General features: G+C 34.1%; 2 protein-coding genes and 1 long non-coding RNA gene across 3 annotated transcripts; all 3 read left to right on the forward strand.

The window, feature by feature from the left end:
- Nucleotides 1–1,232: 1,232 nt before the first annotated feature.
- Nucleotides 1,233–2,297, forward strand: LOC111995638 (uncharacterized). Its single transcript, XR_010625979.1, has 2 exons — nt 1,233–1,469; nt 1,571–2,297. It is a non-coding gene; the product is annotated as an uncharacterized LOC111995638 (long non-coding RNA).
- A 3,266-nt stretch (nt 2,298–5,563) lies between these two features.
- LOC111994801 (RPM1 interacting protein 13) lies at nt 5,564–9,745 on the forward strand. The gene is made up of 3 exons (XM_024026716.2): nt 5,564–6,189; nt 7,840–7,926; nt 8,039–9,745. The coding sequence occupies exons 1-3, from the start codon at nt 5,851–5,853 to the stop codon at nt 9,407–9,409; spliced, it is 1,797 nt and encodes a 598-aa protein (XP_023882484.2). The 5' UTR covers nt 5,564–5,850; the 3' UTR covers nt 9,410–9,745.
- A 2,580-nt stretch (nt 9,746–12,325) lies between these two features.
- LOC136064360 (uncharacterized) lies at nt 12,326–19,939 on the forward strand. The gene is made up of 8 exons (XM_065766011.1): nt 12,326–12,621; nt 15,837–16,049; nt 16,160–16,351; nt 16,435–16,635; nt 16,805–16,885; nt 18,312–18,447; nt 19,319–19,408; nt 19,552–19,939. The coding sequence occupies exons 1-8, from the start codon at nt 12,517–12,519 to the stop codon at nt 19,623–19,625; spliced, it is 1,092 nt and encodes a 363-aa protein (XP_065622083.1). The 5' UTR covers nt 12,326–12,516; the 3' UTR covers nt 19,626–19,939.
- Nucleotides 19,940–21,609: the final 1,670 nt, after the last annotated feature.

The following is a 21,609-nucleotide window of genomic DNA, read 5'->3' on the forward strand; positions in this document are numbered from 1 at the left end:
TTAAATTTATCCTTTATTTGTTCTTAATTTTTTTTATACATTAAAAATTTAGGGGGACTGATTTACACAAAGACAACAAAAAAAACACCATTTTAGTGCATTTGAACTCCAAAAAAAAAAGCCATATTAACATTAACTTACATTAGGAACACACACCCAACACAAAAAGAGTTCAAGCACAAATTCACAATAACCCAAAATAAGTATAAAAGCTGCTAAAGTAGGAATAAAGTAGTCCCAATTCTGTATNTGAACTCCAAAAAAAAAAGCCATATTAACATTAACTTACATTAGGAACACACACCCAACACAAAAAGAGTTCAAGCACAAATTCACAATAACCCAAAATAAGTATAAAAGCTGCTAAAGTAGGAATAAAGTAGTCCCAATTCTGTATCTCAATTTTCGCCATAACTCTCACTAAATCAAAGTAAATTTTGTCCAACAAAGCACTAAAATTAAATCCTCAGAAACCAAACAAGTCAATATATAAACAAACCCACAAGTCCAATATTAAAATTTTTATTATAAAATAAAATAAAATAAATAAAAACTGGCCTTTCTCTGCAACTATAAGCAAGTCATTGGATTTAGACCCATAATTAGCCTTATGGTTATGGTTAACCTTGTCGACTGGGTTATTGGGTCACAATCCAATACAACGCAATCATCGTCCACCACAACACCCTTGATCATGACCGTTGATTTCTTTGACTTTGAGTTGCGGTGGGACTCATTATAGGAGCTTGAGTTTCCGGATTTGGTCGCGGCCAAACAACCTTGCTCTTCATTCGGAGATTTGGGTTTTCTACTTTCTTAAGAAAAGTAATAATCGGAAATTTTTTTATATGAATGAAAGGGAAAAACTTCCAGCGTGAAGTTGGGTAACTGTAAAAACGCAAAGGGTCTCTAGAGATTTCAGGAAAAACAAAATCCGCAGTGAGTGTGTGTGAAGTGTGAACTAACACGCAAGCGCAACTTGAACTACACGTGACTTGCTCCAAGTGAAACAACTCAAAATCAAGATTTTTTCTTATCCAAGAAAAGCTAATAAGTGAGGCTTTTATTTATTTATTATTTTATTTTTATGTGAATAAGTGAGGGTTTAATTTGCTCAAAAAAAAAAAAGTGAGGGTTTAAGTTTGGGCCTCGAATTAATATGGATTCCAACTTTCAACAACTTCAATTTATGGGTTTTTTTTTTTTTTTTTTTCTTTTAATAGGAAGTTTAATTTAATGGATATAATTTAATTGATATTTATTTATTTATTTATAATTAAATCCCACTTAAATTTATCACGGTAATCCTCAAAATCTATTGAGCAATCTTTTCCAATAAAATACTAATATACTTACCAAGAAAAACAAATGTTTTGTTGCAGATTGCATGCAGAGACTACCCTCATCCACGGCATCTTTGTGTTAAATATCCTTTCAGTTCCACACCCCATTATAAGCACTGTGATCAGGCAAGATCACTCTTCTAAGCTACGACACATAGAACATAATCTAGTCCTATGTTCATCTTTATACTTTGCCATTCTGATTGATGTCCTTGCTGAAAATGCAGTGCCACTGTTATGTTTGCGAATGTCGTGCGCCATGTCCATTGTGGAATTCAGATTCTGTGATCTCCAGTGACCGCCATTGTCATGCCACCTATAAAGAGGAGAGATGGAAAACTCTGAAGAAGCAATTGTTGAACAAGAGAAATCCCATTAAAGTTCAGCCCAGTGCAAATTTGCGTACAGGCAGGCAGGATTTAACTGAAGTAGAAAAGTTGGGCCAACTTATAGATTCCCTGTCCCAAAGCCTAACAAGTCTTGAACAGTTATTAAAAAAAAGAAAGGGCAAATATACAAGGGTTGAATATTGAAGTTGCTGCTGCGGCTAATGAAGGCAAAAGTGCAGGTTTCCCTTGAATATAATTGGCACCAGGTTACTATATATCAAGCAATTTATAAAGTTGATGCAATGGTTGTTTTTGAGTGGCCTTTACCAACTCTAATAGCAGCAATTTATTATGGATTGTATAAATCTCTTCAATCAAATTTCCCACGAGGCGATGAAGCACTCTTTCTGTGAAGCTAACCAATGTGCAGGTGTCTTGGCTAGAAAATGACCGGATCAAAGCCAGGATTTTATTATTTTCCATTGTCCACCTGCGGACATTTGTATTTAGCTTTATTATAGTAGATTGGGCTATATTATGAGAGGCTCTGCCCTCCTAACTATGTTTATACCCTGCATTGATTATAAAATTTTCTGGTTTACCAAAAAGAAAAAAAAAAATTACACACCGTTTTACGAAAGCTTAATTTGTAAGAGAGAGAGTCCTAAAATGGCAGAGGTGGAATCAGTCAGAAATGCTGCCTAACAAGTTGCTGTACGAGAGTTGCCTATTGATTATAGTTTAGACTTTAGTGGTCTTATGGCTTGGTGGGCCTAATCTGACAATAGAAAAATCCACGATTGATTAAGTACTACATAGACATGGAATGGACCACATAACAACTGATAATTGTCTTCTCTCAAATCTCAATCTCCCAAAAAATAATAATAATAATAATAAATTAATAATTGACAAACTGTATCAATTTTGGGACGAAATTGCAATTAATTATTTTAAATTTTCCTTTCAAGAATTAGGTCTTGAGATGACTTTCAATGGGGCTCGTACATCAATTTTTAATATTTTTTTATAGAATTTTTATTGAAATATATGATAGTATTTATACCTATAAGATACTTTGCGAATTGAGTTAGCTAGTATAGATTGGTAAAATTTTGGCAGAAGAGACGTAACTGCAACATTTACTTCGATGGGAACCAAATAATGGTGAATCTTTGCAACCTAATTGGGAGAAGAGGTAACTTACTAAGAAAGAGAATCCTCAATTCTAATTGTTAAGTCAGTAAATCGGTGGAGAGGGTGATAAATGAGATTGACAGAATAATAGTGCAAGACCTTTTATTTTATAAAACAATTGAGCATTAATGCATCCAATCTAGAATCTAGATCCTCTAAAGTTTTTAGAGAACTCAACCACATGTAGTTTTTTTAATCTTGACATTTCATTTTAAAATATTTAGTTCAGATTCAACAATATCGTTAATTCAATAACAAAAACCATAAAATAATGATGGCCCATTAGCTATTAAAAAAACAAATTAACATGATAGTTTTTTTTTCAAGAACCTCTCCTTCACTAGATTCACACAAACACTTATTTTGAGGATAATTGTATTGGCTAATCGACCAAAATGAAAGGATTCATAGGCTAATGGTCATGTCATCCCAAGGTGGGTGATTATTGTGTTCCTCTTTACTCTGCTTCTCAATTATTGTGTTCCTTTCGTACTTGCCTGTATTCTTCTTTCTATGGTGTAGGCTCAACCAACCCTCCCTCACCCCCCCCCCCCCTTCTCAATTATTGTGTTCCTTTGGTACTTGCCTGTATTCTTCTTTCTATGNTTTGGGATAAAAAGTTAATAATAGAGCAAGGCTTTTCCTTTTTGATTAGGGGTTCGTTTGAGATTCACTTATTTTGTTGAAACTGAAATTTTTTTGCTGAAAGTACTGTAGATAAAGATAAAAATTAGCTGAAATAGTACAGTCGGACTCATAAATAGTACTAAAAAGTATAGTAGAACCCATAAATAGTAACAAAAATATACTGAATAGTAAAATAAGCTACTAAATATAATCTATTCAAACGCAACCTAAGTTACAATTTACATCCTTAAAGTTTTAAGGTAATTTTGATTTTATCTCCTAAAGTTTTAAAATTAGGATATATACTCTTAACATTACATAGAGTTTGGTTTTTAATGTTTTTGTCCATATGTCATGCTGAAGTGTTCGTTAAGTGCCACCTTAGTTCAAAATGAGTCACGTAGTTTTAATGTGGCTAAAAGAAGATTCTTTTAGTCTAACAATTTTTTATTTTTATTTTTTCATTTTCCTTCTATTTTCTCCCAAAGTTTCTTTGGCAACTATTCAAATTTTCTAGAAAAACAAATGCACAGAGAGGGGGGGGGGGATCTCAAAGTAGAAATCAAAGTCAAAAGATTTCTCGAAAAACAAACACAAAAGGACATAGTTTTGGTTCCAAACCTATTTGGAACTATTATTTTCCAACAAAACACGTGATGATTTATTAGATCATTTATGTGTTCTATTTTAACAGATCATGTGATTCCTTAAAAAAGTTATGTGCTAAACTACACTTGAATGATTTCTTTAGCCATCACATAATAGATTGGAGCAAAATGATTCTAAATATGTTTATGGTCAAACCTTTTTTTTTAAGAAAAAATATTTCAAAGTAAACCAATGCAAAAAATTAGTCTCATCTTGACCAGCCAAACCAATTCAAGCATCACAAAAATTAAGCAAAACAACAAGCCCAGCCAACCCCAAAGCAAAAAAAAAAAAAAAAAAGAAGGGTTGGAAGGAACAAGTACAACTTACGAGAATAAAGTTGTTGGAGTCTATTTAATTTGAGGCCCAGACTTTTATACAGGTCCATTGTACATACAGAGGGCTTGTCCGCTTAATGGAAAAAAAAAAAGCCCAAACTCACCTGTAAGCTTTTCAGCCGCGTGTACAACATGCAAAAGCTGATTGGTGGGTTCTACTTTCACTTTTACTTTCGCTGTTTCACTTTTCGTGTGTGGTTCTACTCTACTTCTCGCTCAATTGTAATATTTTTGTCATTTTTTTTGAGAAAAAGTCCTTAGGAAGTGGGCATCTTATTAATCAATCGTACTCATACTAATACTAATAAGATCAAAATTGTAAACATCAATAACGTCAGGAGGAAAAGAATAATTTTAACTCCCAAACCTAAACCTAAGTTAATCATGACTTTTTAATGTTGAGTCATTCAAGAGCTAAGTTGATAATCTATGGTATTAGAAAAAACAAAACACTTCACTTGTTGGACATCATGTTGTGTGATGTGCATAAATCTTTTTTTTCTTTTTTTTGGGAGCTATGTAATGCACACAACAAATTTTACAAGAAATTTTACACCGAGATCAATTGGTATTTATTTTATTTTATTTTATAGAATATGGTATATTATTAATAATAGGTAAAAAAAAAAATAATGTCAAGTGAGATAAGAGTCGATAAAATCTTGTCAACTCATTATTATAATAAATATTATCAATTTTATGTGTATATATAAAATTATTTGTAAATTATTAATAATAGATAAAAAAGTTATGTCATTAGTGAGTGAAATTTGTAGATTATTATATTATTAATGATAGATAAATTTTTTATCTAGATTTAGATAAAAATTAGTAGTAACTAGTAAAAGTAACTAAACTATGATAAAAAGAGAAATGCTAATAAATACCTTTAGCACATTAATTAACAACCTATTTTATAAAATTTTTGACAACACTTTTACTAAAAAAAAAAAAAAATTGTCAAAACATTTTTTTTTTTATTCAAAATTTTTGTTTTCAAATTAATTATTAATTACTGTCCACTTGTTATAATGACGTAATAAAAACTGATGCGAATATTATTATTTTGGTGTGTCTACTCTTTTCTCTTTCTTTTCCCAAATCTGGTAACCCCTCTTGGCTCTTGCTCCCTCACTGACACACCTCAACACACAGCCAATAAATCCTCTCTTTACTTTGAAAACTGAAAACCCAAAAAACCAAACCGAAGTCCCTCAAAACCCTAGAGACCCTTGAATTTCTTGTCTTTTCCCCTTTTATTTCAAGAACCCACATGAAAAATTCTCGATTTATTTTCTTTAGAAAACCCTAATTCTTCCAAAGATTGGATTTGATTTTTATTTTTTTTTTTTTTGGTTTTGGGGGAATATGGATTCGTTGCCGGAGATATTGGACATAAGCTCCGACGAGGAGCAGGGTTCATCGGCGGAGACCAAATCCGGCGACCGAAACTTGGATTGGCTGTCGGAGCTATTTGGAAATTTGAACTCCGATGATGATATGGAGGCTGACGATGACGTCGTGGTGGTCAGAGAGGTGGTCAACGAGAACCACCGCAAGTCAAGGAAATCGACGGTGGTGTTGAAGGATATGGATGATGATTGCGTCGTACTGGATTGTGACCCCAATAACCCGGTCGCCGAGGTTAACGATGATAAGGATAATTCTGGGTCTGATGACTTGCTTATAGTAGCAGAGAAGGGCCAGGTAAATTTGATTTTTTTTTTTGTTTTGTTTTGTTTTTTGTTTTTTAATTATTTACAATTATGTGGACTTGTGGGTTTGTTTATATTTGCTGAGGATTTAATTTTAGTGCTTTGTTGATCAGAATTTACTTTGATCTAAGTTTGATTCAGTGAGTTATGGTAAATATGTTACTAAAAATGGAGAAATTGGAGATATATAGAATTGGGCTACTTTAGTTCCTACTTTATGGTTATTGGGAATTTTTGCTTCTAACTTTTTTTGGGGGGTTTCAAAATTTTTTTTTTAAAGAATTACAATGATGTTGGTGTTGTGGGTATATATATAGACTTGTTGGGTTGCTGAGGATTTAATTTTTAGTGCTTTTTTGGACAAAATTTACTCTGATTTAGTGCTTTTTCTCCAAACTTTGCTAGAGTGGACAAAATGCTTTAGGTGTTTTTACTTTTAATTCTTTGTTAAATAGTTGTAATTTCTTTGCTTTATAGTTTTTTCTTTTTTTTTTTTAAAAAAAAAAAAAAATCCCTTAGTACACTGCCTGTGTGCTTTGGTTTCCTGTATTGTTTTCTTTATTCAATGAAGTTATATTTCTTATCAAAAAAAGAAAATTACTCTGAATGACTAGGAATGGAGATACAGAATTGGACTACCTTTATTACTACTTTAGCAGTTTTTTTTTTTTTTTTTTTAACCTTATTTTGGGATATTAGGAATTTGTGCTGTAATTCCAATGGCTTGCTTTATAGTTGCAGAGATGGGTCAGGTAAATTTGTTTTTTTTCTAGGAAGCATGGACAATTCATTTAGGGTGCTGTACCCGTATCAGCGTTGTATCGGCCGTTTCATGTTATAATTTTTCAAAAATTTCTCGTGTTGTTGTGTCGCACCCATGTCCGTTTCTGTACATTCTAGGTTTTTTATTTATTTATTTATTTATTTTAACAATTACAGTAACATTGGCCTGCTAGGTTACTGAGGATTTAATTTTAGTGCTTTGTTGGAGAAAATGTACTTTGATTTAGTGAGTTATAGTAAATATGTTACTAGAATGGAGATGCATAATTAGACTACTTTAATTCCTACTTTAGCAGCTTTTATACTTATTTGGGCTGTTGGGAATTTGTGTTTTCTTGAAGTGTGTTCCTAATGTATATTAAGGGTTATATTGCCTATTTTGAACAAATGCATGTATTTTTGTTGTCTTTGGTTAAATTTACTGTCTCCCACAAAAAATTAGGTATAAAAAAAATTAAGAACAAATAAAGGATAAATTAAAATTAAAAAAAAAAGGGTGAAGTTTCAATAATGTCTCTTTAATAAAGTAAAATTGATGAAATCATAGTTAAGGTTGATTATGTCATAAGAAGATTAAGTTGAATGGCAATTCTCAAGTGTAAAAGAGATTGTTAATAAAACCTAAATACAAAAATTTAATTTGTAATTTTGCATCTGAAAAAGCAAGAAGGGTTTTTTTTTTTTTTTTTTTTGAAATATAATATAGAAAATTAAAAAATATGATTTAATTATATTTAAATATAAAAATACCGCTTAAATTTATCAACCCTAAGCCTCAAAATGTATGAGCTGGCCTTGAGTAGTCTTTTTCACTAAAACACTTATTTACTTATCAAGAAAAACTAATGTTTTGTTGCAGATTGCATGCAGAGACTTCCCTCATCCACGTCATCTTTGTGTTAAATATCCTTTCAGTTCCACATCCCATGATAAGCACTGTGACCAGGTAAGATCACGCTTCTAAGCTATGAGACAAAGAATATGATCTAGCACTTTTGTAGTCCTATGTTCATCATTATGCTTTGACATTCTGATTTACATCCTTGCTGAAAATGCAGTGCCACTGTTATGTTTGCGAATGTAGCGCGCCATGTCCATTTTGGGATTCAGATTCAGTCATCTTGAACCGCCATTGTCATGCCACTGATAAGGAGGAGAGATGGAAAACTTTTAGGAGGCAACTCAAGCTGACAAAAAATACTACATTTTCAGCTGTAAAGTGTTCTGATTCTACTTTCTCTGTGCCACTTGCTCGATGTAATCAAGCTCAATCGCTCAACATTTTTCGGTTGCCACCAAACTCCATGCCTCCAAATCAGGTCGCCAGACCAAGTTTAATCCATCCTTGCTCCACCTTGAATAATTATACTGTGCCAAATATCATAAGTCAAGGGAAGAGCCAACAGTCAGCACCTATTTTGGCAAAAAACAGAGTCCATCCGCATGTGATTTCACAGCAGCTTGTTGGTGTACGTCACAGTGTCACCCAACGGGACCGTGGTAGTGTTGGGAATTTGGGTCCAAGAATTCCCCCTTCAAATACAATGTTTAAGAAGACAGTAAGCGTTAAGCCCAGTTCTGTGTATGTTTCGTCAAACAACAATAGTTGTATCCAGGCAGCACAACATACCAGAAATGCTACTTCAACAGCATTGTCAAATGAGATAAATCCCAATAGGTGGCAGAATTTTAGGTCTAGTGTAAATCTGGAGTCATTTAGGCCTCAGGACTGTTCTCAGCCCAACTTGGGCTTCACTGGAAATATCATACCTTCCCAACCTCAAATATATAATCAGTCTATTGCTCAATCAAATGATGGCCAGAATTTTTGTCTTCCTGGGTATCAAAGCCAAAAACCTACCGAAGATATTTATCAGAATGGGAATTGTCTAAATGACAGGCAAAATATCAGTCAGCATGGGAATCAAAGTTTCAGTACCACAGATCCAGGTTCTTTAGATTTTAATTTCAGTTGGCCTAACAATTCTGTTCAAAGCAATCTACAACCTCCAATTGGAAATCTCCATGTTCAAAGTGGAGGATATACATGTGAGTCATTATCTGTAGAGGATTCTAATTCCCAGTTTATGGGTAGTGCTCAGTTCAGTGAAGACAGTCTACCTGAGTTGTTTGGATGTGCAAGTCCCCGTCCAAGTGATCAAGTACTTGCAGTCCCAAATTCTGAACTTCAAAGTACAGGGCCTATGCATGAAGCATCCCATATTAAGGAGTCTAACTGTGAGCTTGCTGGAAACATTAATGACTTTGATATTGACAACTGGTTTTTGGAAAACCAGTCAGTTCCCACGGTTTCAGGTGGTTCCATGCCATCTGAAACAAATATCTTTTCTCCTGTGACTTCTTCCATTGATACAGGAATGCTCCTGTTTGATTTTGAAACCTCCTGGAATGGTCTTGCACATGCGTAGCAATTATAACCAATTGTGCTTCTTGGAAAGAGGCAAAAGCAAGTGAACACAGATTGTGTTCTGCAAATAGTAGAAGATGATCTCTGTTTTGGAGGCTGGGTTTAAAGTTTATCAGAGTTCTAGTGGTGTACAGTCTTTTTTAACTGAAGTGTACAAAGTTGCCCTGTAGGTTAAATGATGTCTGTACATGCTGGTAGGCTTTTTTTAGGGAAAAAAAAATCTTTTATATCTATTAATCTCACATGTTAAATTATGTCACACCTGCGTATTCTTTCCTCTTGTGACCTTGATGACTGGTTCAAATTTCAGAATCTTAGATCCTTTTCAGTTGTTGAATTTGGTAACTGCAGAGATTTTTGCCTGTAGTTGTGGGTAGTTGGTTTGATTTTCTTGATACAGGAAGTGAATGGATTGCTGTTAAACTGGGAAATCAGTTTTTACTCTACAGGTTAAAGCTAGCTTTGTGTACAGTACAGCTATCACCAGCATAGAGTAGATTATTGTATTCTGCTGTATGTAAATACTAGCTGGTGAGCAAGAAAATGAGATTGGATTTTGGTGCCCCTTGAATGCTTGTAATTTACTATTATTATTATTATTATTAATATTATTTCTGAATGCATGCTGATTAAAAGGTATCCATGAAGGTTAGGTAATTAGTATCTTGGGGCATCTTGAAAATCAGCTTTTACAATGTTTCATAAATTGATACAGAACTTTTATTTAAGTCTAGAGTTTTGTGGTAGCTCCCATCTTGTCTTAGTACAAGCCTCACAACACTTCATCGGGTCTGTCTTAGTGTGAGGATTTGTGAAAATTGCTCATGGGTTCATCATTGGAAGAGCTGTGGAAGATTTATTTTATTTTATTTTATTTTATTTTTTTTTGTGAGCTGTGGAAGAATTTTAATTTGTCAGAAAGGGTGAAGACAGCTACTGTTGGGGGTGAAAAGTCACTAGTGGAAACGAATAACAAAGGTGAGCAATGTCTTATAGTCAGATTATTTACATCCAAATCATACAATAAGGAAGCTATTAAAACGGCCATGCTTAAACATTAGAGGCCAATCTTCAAATTGGGTGACTGTTCGGGATTTGGATGAACTTACTTTTTGTGTTTTCGTTTGAAGACACCATGGATAAGGAGATTGTTTGCATCAACAGTCTGTGGGCATTCGACAAAAGTCTTGTTGTGTTTCAGGGTGGTCATTTTACAAATGTCTCAATTGTGTTTCAGGGTTATGATGGAGAAAGTCAAGTTGGTAATCTGCAATTCCGGTGGGCTCTTTTGGATTCAATTGCATATTTGCATGGGATACCTCTCAAGGGAATGAACGGAGATGTTGCAAATGCAGTGGCAGATGATTTGGGTATCTTGAAGGAGGTTGACATACCAGCGGATGGTATGAGCTGGGCTGGGGGAACTGTATAAGACTGAGGGTGAAGGTCGAAATTTCGCAGCCCCTTATGAGGGGAAAAGTGTTGAAGTTAGGAAAATCAGGACTGCTTTGGGTGACTCTTTAGTATGAAAAACTTCCTACTTTCTGCTATGTTTATGGCTTGTTAGAGCATTTGCACTAATTCATCTAAATTAGCATAAAACTCAAAATATTAGCCAGTAAAGCCCAAAACATCAAATTATGAACCGGTTATGCAAAATGAGATTTTGTTATAATGTTTGTGAGAATATACAAGTCATTGTAATCTATACAAAATAAATTTTTATTATTTCTTTGCATTTGGGTGAAGAAAAAGAGTGAATAATGGTTGTTGTGTGTAAAAGGAGATAAATGATTTATTTATTTATTTTATATTATAATAAAATAGATAAATTTTTTAGAAGAATAAAATAGATTAGTGAGTTAAAAATAGAAAAAATATGTCCTTATTCTAATAGAAAGTAATTTTCACATAAGCTTATGTGAACAAGGGATAAAGATTTACATAAGCAGATGTGAATGAGGGACAAAGATTGTTGTGATGAATTACGGTAAACAAGAATATCAACAAAGTGACATAGAGTAGTACGGTGCGATTCAGTGGTATACAACGTGCTTCTTTGATCAAATAAAATGACAATATGTCTACTAGGCAAGGACAACAAATTCATTAATTTCTCCAACAACAGCTGGCGGTTTAAAGCAAAACTCTTCAATGCACTAAGTGGCAATTATTATGGGGAATAATACAAAACGTATATCAAAATTGAACATAAAGTAACAAAATAAACCCTACATTGTTAAAATTAACAGTTTTAATAATAAATTAAACCATCCCTCAAGGCCTCAATACTTTTCTTCTTGAGGTGTTGCCCTTTCCTAGGCATGGTCGTGTCCATGACAGATTCACTTGGTTACGGCTTCATAGGGTCAAGCCTCCTCATGCTTGGGGTTGCCTAGTTTGACACGCTAGTGCACTACCATTTTTCTTCATTTCATTCAATTTCAATGCCATGTGGAAGCTAACTTTTTGCCACGAGATTTAAAAAAAAAAAAAAAAACAAATTAAACCCTCAAACTTATAATAAACCCAAAAACAATATTTCTCCACTAAAATGGGGTTGATATTGAATTTATTACTTTTTGAAATCTCAAAATTTAATTTGTTACTTCTTCAACTATTGGATAGCCCTCCTACAATGGATGAGTAGCAGCCTGCCCCCATTTTTCAAAAAAAAAAAAAACAAAAAAACTCTTCTACAACTAGTCACTATTGGATTGCCCTTAAGGGATTTCTTAATATAATAACCAAATGTACGTGATGACTCGTTCTCATCCAGGCATTATGCCCTGGAAAGAATAATTAGGTTGGACTTCTTGTTATATGTGGTACGTGTGGGTTGGGTTCAGTCCTTGCATAAAGAGAACAATAGAATAGAGTTGGGTTGGGTTTGAATACTTAACATATGGTATACGAGTGGGCTGAACTCCGAAGGCGAGACCCACCTATTCCCCAATTATTGCCACCCTATACAACTTTCTCGTATGTTCTTTGCCATTGGAACTGAAGTGCTCTCTCTTTCTCTCCGACACACATACATACAGAGGCAGCCAAGCCAACAGAGACTAAGTAGTAAAAGGTAGCAAAAAAGAAGAAGAAGAAGGAATAATGGCGCTATGGATGGAAACTGGGTCGGAGCCCACCACCCAATCCGAGAAAGATGACCTTGAAGCTATTGAAGCCCTCAAACACTCTACTGCCCTAGAACTCAAGGTCTCTCTCTCTATCTCTCTTCATATATGTGTGTGTGTGTGTGTGTGTGAACAATTTAATCCGTTCAAAGTTTTGAGGACCCATCTCTGAATTTTGCTTAAGCAACCAACATGGCCTTCAAAATTTATTAACTTGCATTATAAATGCTCAAAGCATGTAGTTAGTTAGTAAACTTAATGGGGGTTGGTACTGTTGTCTTATAAATTGTGTTAGATTCTCATACATGTTATGTGTTGATTATATCTGATCATGGTTTTGTAATGCTCTATCTACATTGCCATATGATTTGAGGGATTGAGTACATTTTAGTTTTTACGAGACGCTCAATCAGAAATTCTGGGAATGAATGGATGAGATTCTTTTATTAACACAAAGGAACCTGAATTACAAGAAGTTCAAAACAGAACACAACACTAAGACAAAATGCAAGCAGCACCAGCTGCATAAAACACAAGCTACACAACTCAGCTAATCTAAAACAGAAAAATAAATTCTCCAATATCTACACAGCATCCTATTACATTATATAATTTTTAAGCCCTTTGCATGTTGCAATTCTAGATCTCACATCATTTTAATCGCCCATATGATCTTGTCATAACTTAGAATCTGATCATTATGGAATCTTGCATTTCTTTGGTTCAAATGTGGTAAGATAAATGCAGCCTAAGAAACTTGCACAAATTATACTTTGTAAAACCCTTTTCCCTTTAGAGAGTTTATACCCCCATAAGAAATCATACCACCTCACCTAACCAAGCACAATTTCAAGACTTGCCACCACAATCTTCTAAAAAGGAGCAATCATAAAAAAGATTGATAGTTACAATACTTTAGACCCCAAATTTATGACTATTGTCAATTTTAAGCTTACTGTTGAACCAAGCCCAATTGTTTAAGTAATTAGACAATTGGCATTATCATTGATATAAAACACGGCAGAAAAGACCAAATAAACAATCACACCCACAAGAACACCAAAGTGTTTACGGAGAGAAAAACATGAGAATCAGGCAGAGGAAAAACTCTGTTGAGGCTTATAGCCCCAAATGATCCACTAAACAAAAATAGTTGCAGTACACATCACTTACAAAACTCTCCAAGCCAAGTTATGACAATGTACTCGAGTCTCCAGCTCTTGCTAACATCAGATTCTTCGAATATTTTCTTCTTTATAGTCTTTGTATCTGCGATTTGAGCTGCCAATTTCAAAACCAAGTTTCCTTGGTCTCTCCAAGGCCACTTGGAGATTTTGGGCATGCTCCAATGATTCCCAAGCACTAAACAGTACCAAGAACTCTAAAGGTTTCTTTGTGTGTGATGGTCTTGATCTCCTCTCATAGTAATTGACAATTGGAGAGGGAGAAGGTAGAGAGAATGAGAAGGTTTTAACTTTAGGGTTTTAGGGCTCTCCCTAGCTCTTCGATATGGGGATTTTTAGTTCTAAAATAGTGGGAAATGAGGGTCATAAAGAGAAGCTAAGGGCTGGTACTATAGAGAAGTTGTAACTGAATTATCTCAAGTTATAGAAATTTCGCTTGAGCTAGTGTCTTAAAAGTGAGGTGAAATTGTTGTCTCAACCAGGTTTCAAAATGTGAACTAATCTGACAGATTGCCTGACACTCTGAATTTCGCTCATGCAAGTTTCTTCAGCTTGCAATTTCAAACTTCAGCATCTAACCTCTTCAACCCATTACAAATTTAACCCACAACAGTACATAATTACAATGCAAATTAATAATTCAAATTACACCCACATTTGGCACAGAATATGCCAAAACACTAAGGGTCCTAACAAAGATGATCTCTACACTCTAAAATAATGCCGCCTTATGGAATGCGTTATAGCCCCGTTTAACCTGCCAATCATTAGTTGATAACCTGTCATTGACAGCTAACCAGCTTATAAAAGGATGCTTAAGGATAGCTCTAGAAAACCAAATTTGTTTTCATCAAACCTCAACAGGTTGCTTCCTTCTAATCCCATCCTAAGCTTAAATGCATGTATACTGTCTAGAAGATGATAGTAGCTATTTAACTGAATCCTCTTTAGCTAAGCTTACTTGTAAGAGGCCACTTTGAATCTCAACAAGTTCCTCAGATCTAGCAGAGGGCCAGTTCCAGCAACTATTATGCAAAACTTTAGAATTGACAGAACCAGAACCATCACATACCAGTTTGAAATGCATGTATTCTGTGATTTTTTTTGTTACTTATAAAAAAATCATATCATTTAAAGGCTTGTAATCCTGGAAAGATAGTTTTTTTTTTGGCAAATTAAAGGCTCAGTTAAATACCTGACAGGAACCTTGTGTTCCTTATATACAACGTAAATAGAATCTAATCGTTACACACTCTAGCAAAATAAGTCACTTTTATAAACATTGGCTTCAAGACTCGATAGGAAATGAAACTCATCCCAACACCTTTTTAGTGATCCTCGTTGTCTTCAAAATTACTTTTTTGATAAATTTTCCAAAAAAACACGCTTAATTGTGGAATTCTGATGGGATTCAGTGACCTCATTGTCTTCAAATCATTGGCAACAAATAACATTTCATCAGTAAAAGATGAGATAGCCTCACTTTAAAGCATCTAGGATGGGGTTGGAACCCTTGATCACTAATAGCAGCTTTATGCATGGGCATAGAGAAAAGCTTTATGAGGTGAGTGAGGATCCCCTTACCTTAAAATGCTTCCTATGAAAATGATCCTCATGGTTCCCGTTGGGAGCCACAGAAAATTTGGGGGTAATAATGAATACTTTGAGACTTTGACCCAGGCTGCAATATGATCTGGCACTCCAAGAGCAGCAAGACAGCAGCGAACAAACTCCCAATTTATGGAATCATTGGCCTTTATGTGGTAATTTTTGATACTGCACTTGACTATAGCAGAATCTTTGTGATAATTCTTCACCATTTCCTAAGCTAGAAGAATAATTGCTTGATACTATTGCGATACTTGATGGATCATATCTGGATGTGCTTGATATCCATGGAAGCCTCTTAGATGCTCTCACTGTCAAATATTTGGTCATACTCTAAGTGCTTACTAGAAAAAAGAAAACACCATATATTTGGAGAATCCTTTCTATTAAAAGAAAACACCATATGTATTATCCTGTGCTCAATTACAGTTCGATGAAGGGATTTTTTTTTTGGCAGGGTCTTTTTATTGTTACCTAACATATTTGCGGTTTGGTTGGTTTGCAGGAAAATGGTAACCAGTATGTCAAGATGGGTAAAAAACATTACTCTGATGCTATTGATTGTTACACAAGGGCAATTAATCAGAAGGTTTTAAGCGACTCTGAGCAGTCAATTCTCTTCTCAAATAGAGCCCATGTGAATTTGCTGCTAGGAAATTACAGACGCGCTCTAATGGATGCTGAGGAGGCAATTAAGCTTTGCCCGACAAATGTCAAGGTGGTAATTTTTATTTTTGTTTACTCTGCTAGATGCTTTTTGTCTAAAATGGCAGGGATTTTAGCTTTGTCTTGGTTCTTTTGTTTTGATGATGTATGAATTTTGATCAGGCACTCTACCGAGCTGCCAAAGCATCTTTGTCATTGAACTTGTTGGTTGAAGTGAAATCATTTTGTGAAAAAGGACTTGAACATGATCCAAACAACAAAGAACTAAAGAAGCTTGCAGAGGAGATTGATTTACGGAGGTTAGAACATCAACAGCGTGAGGCTCAAGTTTCCAGGGCTGTTGCTGGGGCTAAGGTTTGACAACTGCACTATTCAAAACATATCTTGTTTAATACCTTGAGGCTCATACTCCCCTTTCCCCTACTGAAACATTGCAGGATCTTGTTTCCGCGATTGAAGATAGAGGATTGAAGATTGGGAAGGCTATGTTTCAAGAACTTACCAGATTAAGAAAGCCAACATTAGATAATAATAATATTCTTCACTGGCCGGTTCTTCTTCTGTATGCAGAGGTTATGTCCAGTGACTTTATCGAGGACTTCTGTGAGACTGACATGTTTTCAGCTCATCTTGACATGATATCCTTTTCAGTAGAGTGCTTTATATACATTCCTTTTTGGGTTTTTTTTTTTTCCTTTCTCCTTTGGGGGTGGGCCCCGGGAAGAGAATCTACTTTTAGAAAAGTTTAGTTATGAATTTTGTGTATGATATTTTATGTGCTTTCTGTGATCTCCTTAGCTTTCAAACATGTTTTCAGATACTTGTCCACCTTTGCCTTGGGACAAAGAGAACAATTACACCCGTGAATCTATTGAGTTATACTATGAGGTAAGCACTTGTATATGATTCTGATTTCAGTGACTACTATTGCCTTTTCAACATTTTGGTAATTAGTGTTTCCTTTTTTTTTTTTTTTTAATTATAAATTTTTACAAAAAGATGTCAAAGTATTGTGTGACATTGAACACATTAAACAGGTTCCCTCTATGTTTGGTTTTGTCATATCATATATGTTTCTCTAATTCCTTGGCTAAGTCAAATATAATTAACAATTTGTGAAGTTTCTGTTGAATGTTCGGTTGAGATCAATGTATTAGCATGGACTTAGGTAGGTGTTTGGCACGACTATTTAGATGTTAGATTCGTCTATGTCCTTAATTTGTTAATGACCTCTAGTTCAAAGGACACGTCCTTCCATAAGAACAAGTTGGAGGGGCATGTCATAAGTTCAAGACCCACCATTATTCCCCCTCTCTAAAGTAGCAGAAGTTTTATTAATAGAAGTGACACTTCTGTTAACTTTATTGTCTCATTGGGCTAGCTAACTTTGATCTTTGGCCTCGCATGAGCTACTCAAAATGGCTAACTTTGATCTTTAGCCTAATGTGAGCCACTCAAACAAAAGTGACTCACATGTCTCACTTTATGTCCTCTTCAGCCTTTTTTTAAATTTTTTTCCCTTTTTTGGTAATTTATTTTGTTGCAGCTTATGCTGCATTACGCAAAACAAAAAGTTCTTCAGCTGCAGTATTGTGACAAAACCCTTTATGAAACAACCAATAGTTTTGAGAAATATGAAAAGAAAAAAAAACATCATAGGCATTCAGTCACTTGGAGTAAGCTATTTTAAGTAGCTCATGTAAGGCCAAAGATCAAAATTAGCCAGCCTGGAGAGGCAATCATGTTACACCCAAAATGTCACTTACATTTATGAGGTTTCTGTCACTTTAAAGAAGAAGAAATGGAGCATATTCATGGGACACAAAATTTTGCTTCCTAGCATTGTCATGCAAGAATAAAGGCATATATGCATACATGCACCCACAAGCTGTACGTATTTGAAACTTTTGGCTTCTTTGTAGCTACACCAATGGAAGTGCAATTCCTGTAGTTTTGTTTTATACTTCCTTGATCGATTTATGCTACCTATATGTCTACAAATGTGTGTTATTTCTTTTTATAGGGTTCTCTTTTTTTTTTTTTTTTTTTTTTTTTGGGAGAGAAGGGGTTGTTGTTTGTGGGGGGGGGGGGGGGGGAAGTTGGTTAAATTAGTGAGTTTTATATGCTTTCTGGAAATTGTCATATAATAATTCATAGGAGATTACCAATCCAAAGTTCTCAAAATCATCCTTCTGACCATCACAGTTCTCTTGGATATTTTTACATAGAAATCCTTCAAGAAATAATTATCTGATCTAGAAATTGCCACCATTGTTATATCTCGTTTCTAATTGCTTAGTTCTTGATTTATCAGGCTGGTTCTGGAGTTTGTCTATCAAAGTCAAAACTTCTTCGTTATCTCCTAGAGGGAACTGCCACTTCTCATGTAGAAAGCATTGATGTAGATGAGAAGGATACAACTGAGGGTTTGAATCATGGAATCTCTTCAGGTAGGATGTTTTCTAATCTCCCTTACCACACTTTCAATGTCAACTGATGTCTTTTTCCTTGTCAGTGGTTTGGTGATCATGTTTTAAACATGTTATTTTATGTTGGAGTCTGTTGGACTCTGAAATTAGAGAAACCTGGTGAGCATGTCTTTTGTTTTTTAGTTTTTATGGAGCTATTTTGTTGGTGGCCTTTGATCATGAATGAAGTAGCTTCATCCTTTTTAAGCAGCCTTAGGTACAGCTACTAATGAGTAAATGATTCGCCTATCAAAAAACAAACTTCTTGTGGCCTACTAAGATTGAGGTCTTGCAGCTGATGTTATAAATTAGAAACGTCATATTTAGTAGTTACTTGGAAGTCTGATGACAATATATTAAAAATCACTTGTGTAAGTTAATCCAATCATTGTTGACTTCAGAAATACAAGGAATAACTTATCCAATCATATTACTGGATTTGTTTTCTTTCTATTTTCTTTTCCCTTTTAGCAAATTCATTCAAGAGGTGGTGTAAAGATGTGCTAATGCTCATTAACTCATGTGAGCTCCAGACCATTTCAAGACTGATTTGTCTTTTGGTCATTTGCTTAAACTGAGCTTGAGCCCCCGATGCCATTGTCACTTAACTATTATCATAAGGAAGCAAGAAATGCTAGATAATGTATGGAACTAAGTTCACCGACACTTCGATGCTTAGACCTGATACTCTATGTACATTTTATATTTTATTGCCTAGCATGTCAGCACTATTAGTACATATATTCTAGATGCTTATGTTCCCTCTTTGTCATTTTCTTAACGCCCCAATGTGGTTACTCTGTGTGTATAACACATGCATATCAATGTGAACTTTATACTCAATGTTCCACAGGCGAAGGCTCAAAATGGGTAAAAGTAGGCGAGAAAAGAACACTTCACAACGTCCTGAAAGAACCAAACTTTATTATTCCTGGGATCCCAGGTATGACTTCACTAATGGTTTCAACCAAATTAAATGTGTTATAATCCTCATGATTCTGACGTTTAATTTCCTTTTCCTTTACATTGAAAGGAATTCCGTTTGGTTTCTTTAGTAATCTTGTTTTCTCACTTTATATGATGCAGTCTTTTATGTTGTTTCAAAACGCTCCAGCTTCTATAAAGAATTCAAAGCGGGGAAGTGGGTTCCTCCACCTTAAGTAATTAATTAGGACAGTGAGTAGCATTGCTTGAAGGTTGGCGATTTTGTAGATGCGCCAAAGCAAGCAAGCAAGCAAGCAATCTTCATAGTAGGACTTGGATATGAATTATGTTGCAATATATGTTACCACCCAGTTAAAGAAACGGTGTTAACACTAGGGAGGTCTATGCTGTTGCCATCATCATCATTGAAGACAAAGGCTTTGTAATTTTCCTAACGTGTCATTAACTTAGGTAATTTCACTTTTATAATGCTTGTACTAGAGAGTAGAGATTTGTAAAAAATAAAATAAAGGTTAAATTTTGTTGCACATATCTAAACGCACAACCTTGGAAATTGTGTTTAAAATACGACTTAAGTTACAATTTTGAAAACATGATTTTAAGAATTTCAAAATGGCACACGCATTCCGTACATTGTCGGTAATGATTAGTGCTCTAAAATAAATAGAGCTGAAGTTATTTTTTATTCAATTGCCAAGGATTTGTTATTATGTGACAAATGGTTAATTTTTCATTAATCATTAATTAATGTGGCATTTGGTATGGAAAAATTCACATTACTTCTAGCATCTAGATTACTGAAAATGTGCCTTGCAATCTGGATGCCTAGAAATTTAACTATTTCTATGTTTAGTTTAATTAGGAATCTAATAAGATTCTTAGGATTTGTGAGATTATAATATTTGATTTATTCCTAAGAATCTTAATTGAATTATTTATTTTTCTTATTTTATCCTTAGATTTGTAAATTCAATATAAGTCTTAAAAAAAAAAATCTTCCTCTAAATAAATAATGAAAAACAAAATATAAACTATAAATTATGACAAATTTATTAAAACTATAGTCTAACATTAATTTTTTTTTTTTTTTTTTTCATACATGAAACCTAAATAGAACTTTGTTAATGAATATATCAACAAAGTTGTCTATCTGTTTATGGGTGAGTTTGGTTCAGCTTTTTAAAACTTGGTTTTTGAAAAAGTGGAGTTTTTAAAAAGTGCGGTATGAAATTGGCTCTTTTTAAAAAACTGAGTATTTGGTAAAAACCGTTAAAAAGTATTTTTTGAAAAAGTTGAATGTTTGGTTAGAACTTATAAAAGTGACGGTTCGAGTTGTAAATTACCAAAAATGACAATGTATATATAAGGAGATTTATTTCATACTTAAATCAACTACTTAATAATACTTACTCAAAAAAAAAAAAAACTACTTAATAATAATAATAACAACAATAATAATTTATTGTTAACTAAAATTTGTTGTAAAAATATTTTTACAATATTTTCACAACAAATCATACTTGTTAAGTTGTTACTGATTTTAATTTGAACACACCACTTAAAATTTTTTTTCACTAGTATTAGGTAATAACAACCCACCACTTAAGATTTATTGTGAAAATATTATAGTAGCCTTTCTTAGTTTTAATTTTTTATTCTTTATTTTATTTATTCTTTATCTCTTTTTCTTTTATCCACGCGTTTATTATTATTTTTTCCCTCTTTTTTTCTCCTCCACACATGTATTCTTTACTTCTCCCTATCTTCACTTTTGACTTTTCTTTATACTTTTCTTCTTCACTAGAACACACTAGAAAATCAAGCTTCTAGAATCCGTCCACTCTCATTCTAGAACATATTATTTCTTTTTTCTCTCTCTACTTTCCTCCACACATTCAGCCACACAGTCCACACCCACACACTTCTTCATCTTGATCTTCACAGGTAATTTCTCTTAATTTCACCAAAAATATTCAATACCTCTCTCAGCCCACACCCACGCAAATTGATTTTTGTGAGTCATAGTTTCCTTCTTGTAGTGAGGCTTTGCCTCATGGCTCATCAAGAATCAAGACCCACTTCAGCACCACCATTTGAGGCAGAGAGATGAGATGAAACAAACAGGCAGCAAGGGTAATTTGGCGTGAGAACTGAGGACATCTTCTGATTTATGGAAGGGTAATTTGGTAAATTCCACAG

This window comes from Quercus suber, unplaced genomic scaffold (assembly GCF_002906115.3).
Source record: "Quercus suber isolate HL8 unplaced genomic scaffold, Cork oak 2.0 scaffold_24, whole genome shotgun sequence".
In the NCBI taxonomy this organism is placed as follows: Eukaryota; Viridiplantae; Streptophyta; class Magnoliopsida; order Fagales; family Fagaceae; genus Quercus; species Quercus suber.

Coding starts and splice junctions, on each gene's coding strand:
- LOC111994801 (XM_024026716.2), top strand. CDS start 5,851: ATGGATTCGTTGCCGGAGATATTGGACATAAGCTCCGACGAGGAGCAG. Junction 6,190..7,839: donor TAGTAGCAGAGAAGGGCCAG/GTAAATTTGATT, acceptor GTTTTGTTGCAG/ATTGCATGCAGAGACTTCCC. Junction 7,927..8,038: donor ATGATAAGCACTGTGACCAG/GTAAGATCACGC, acceptor CTGAAAATGCAG/TGCCACTGTTATGTTTGCGA.
- LOC136064360 (XM_065766011.1), top strand. CDS start 12,517: ATGGCGCTATGGATGGAAACTGGGTCGGAGCCCACCACCCAATCCGAG. Junction 16,050..16,159: donor TTTGCCCGACAAATGTCAAG/GTGGTAATTTTT, acceptor AATTTTGATCAG/GCACTCTACCGAGCTGCCAA. Junction 16,352..16,434: donor GGGCTGTTGCTGGGGCTAAG/GTTTGACAACTG, acceptor GAAACATTGCAG/GATCTTGTTTCCGCGATTGA.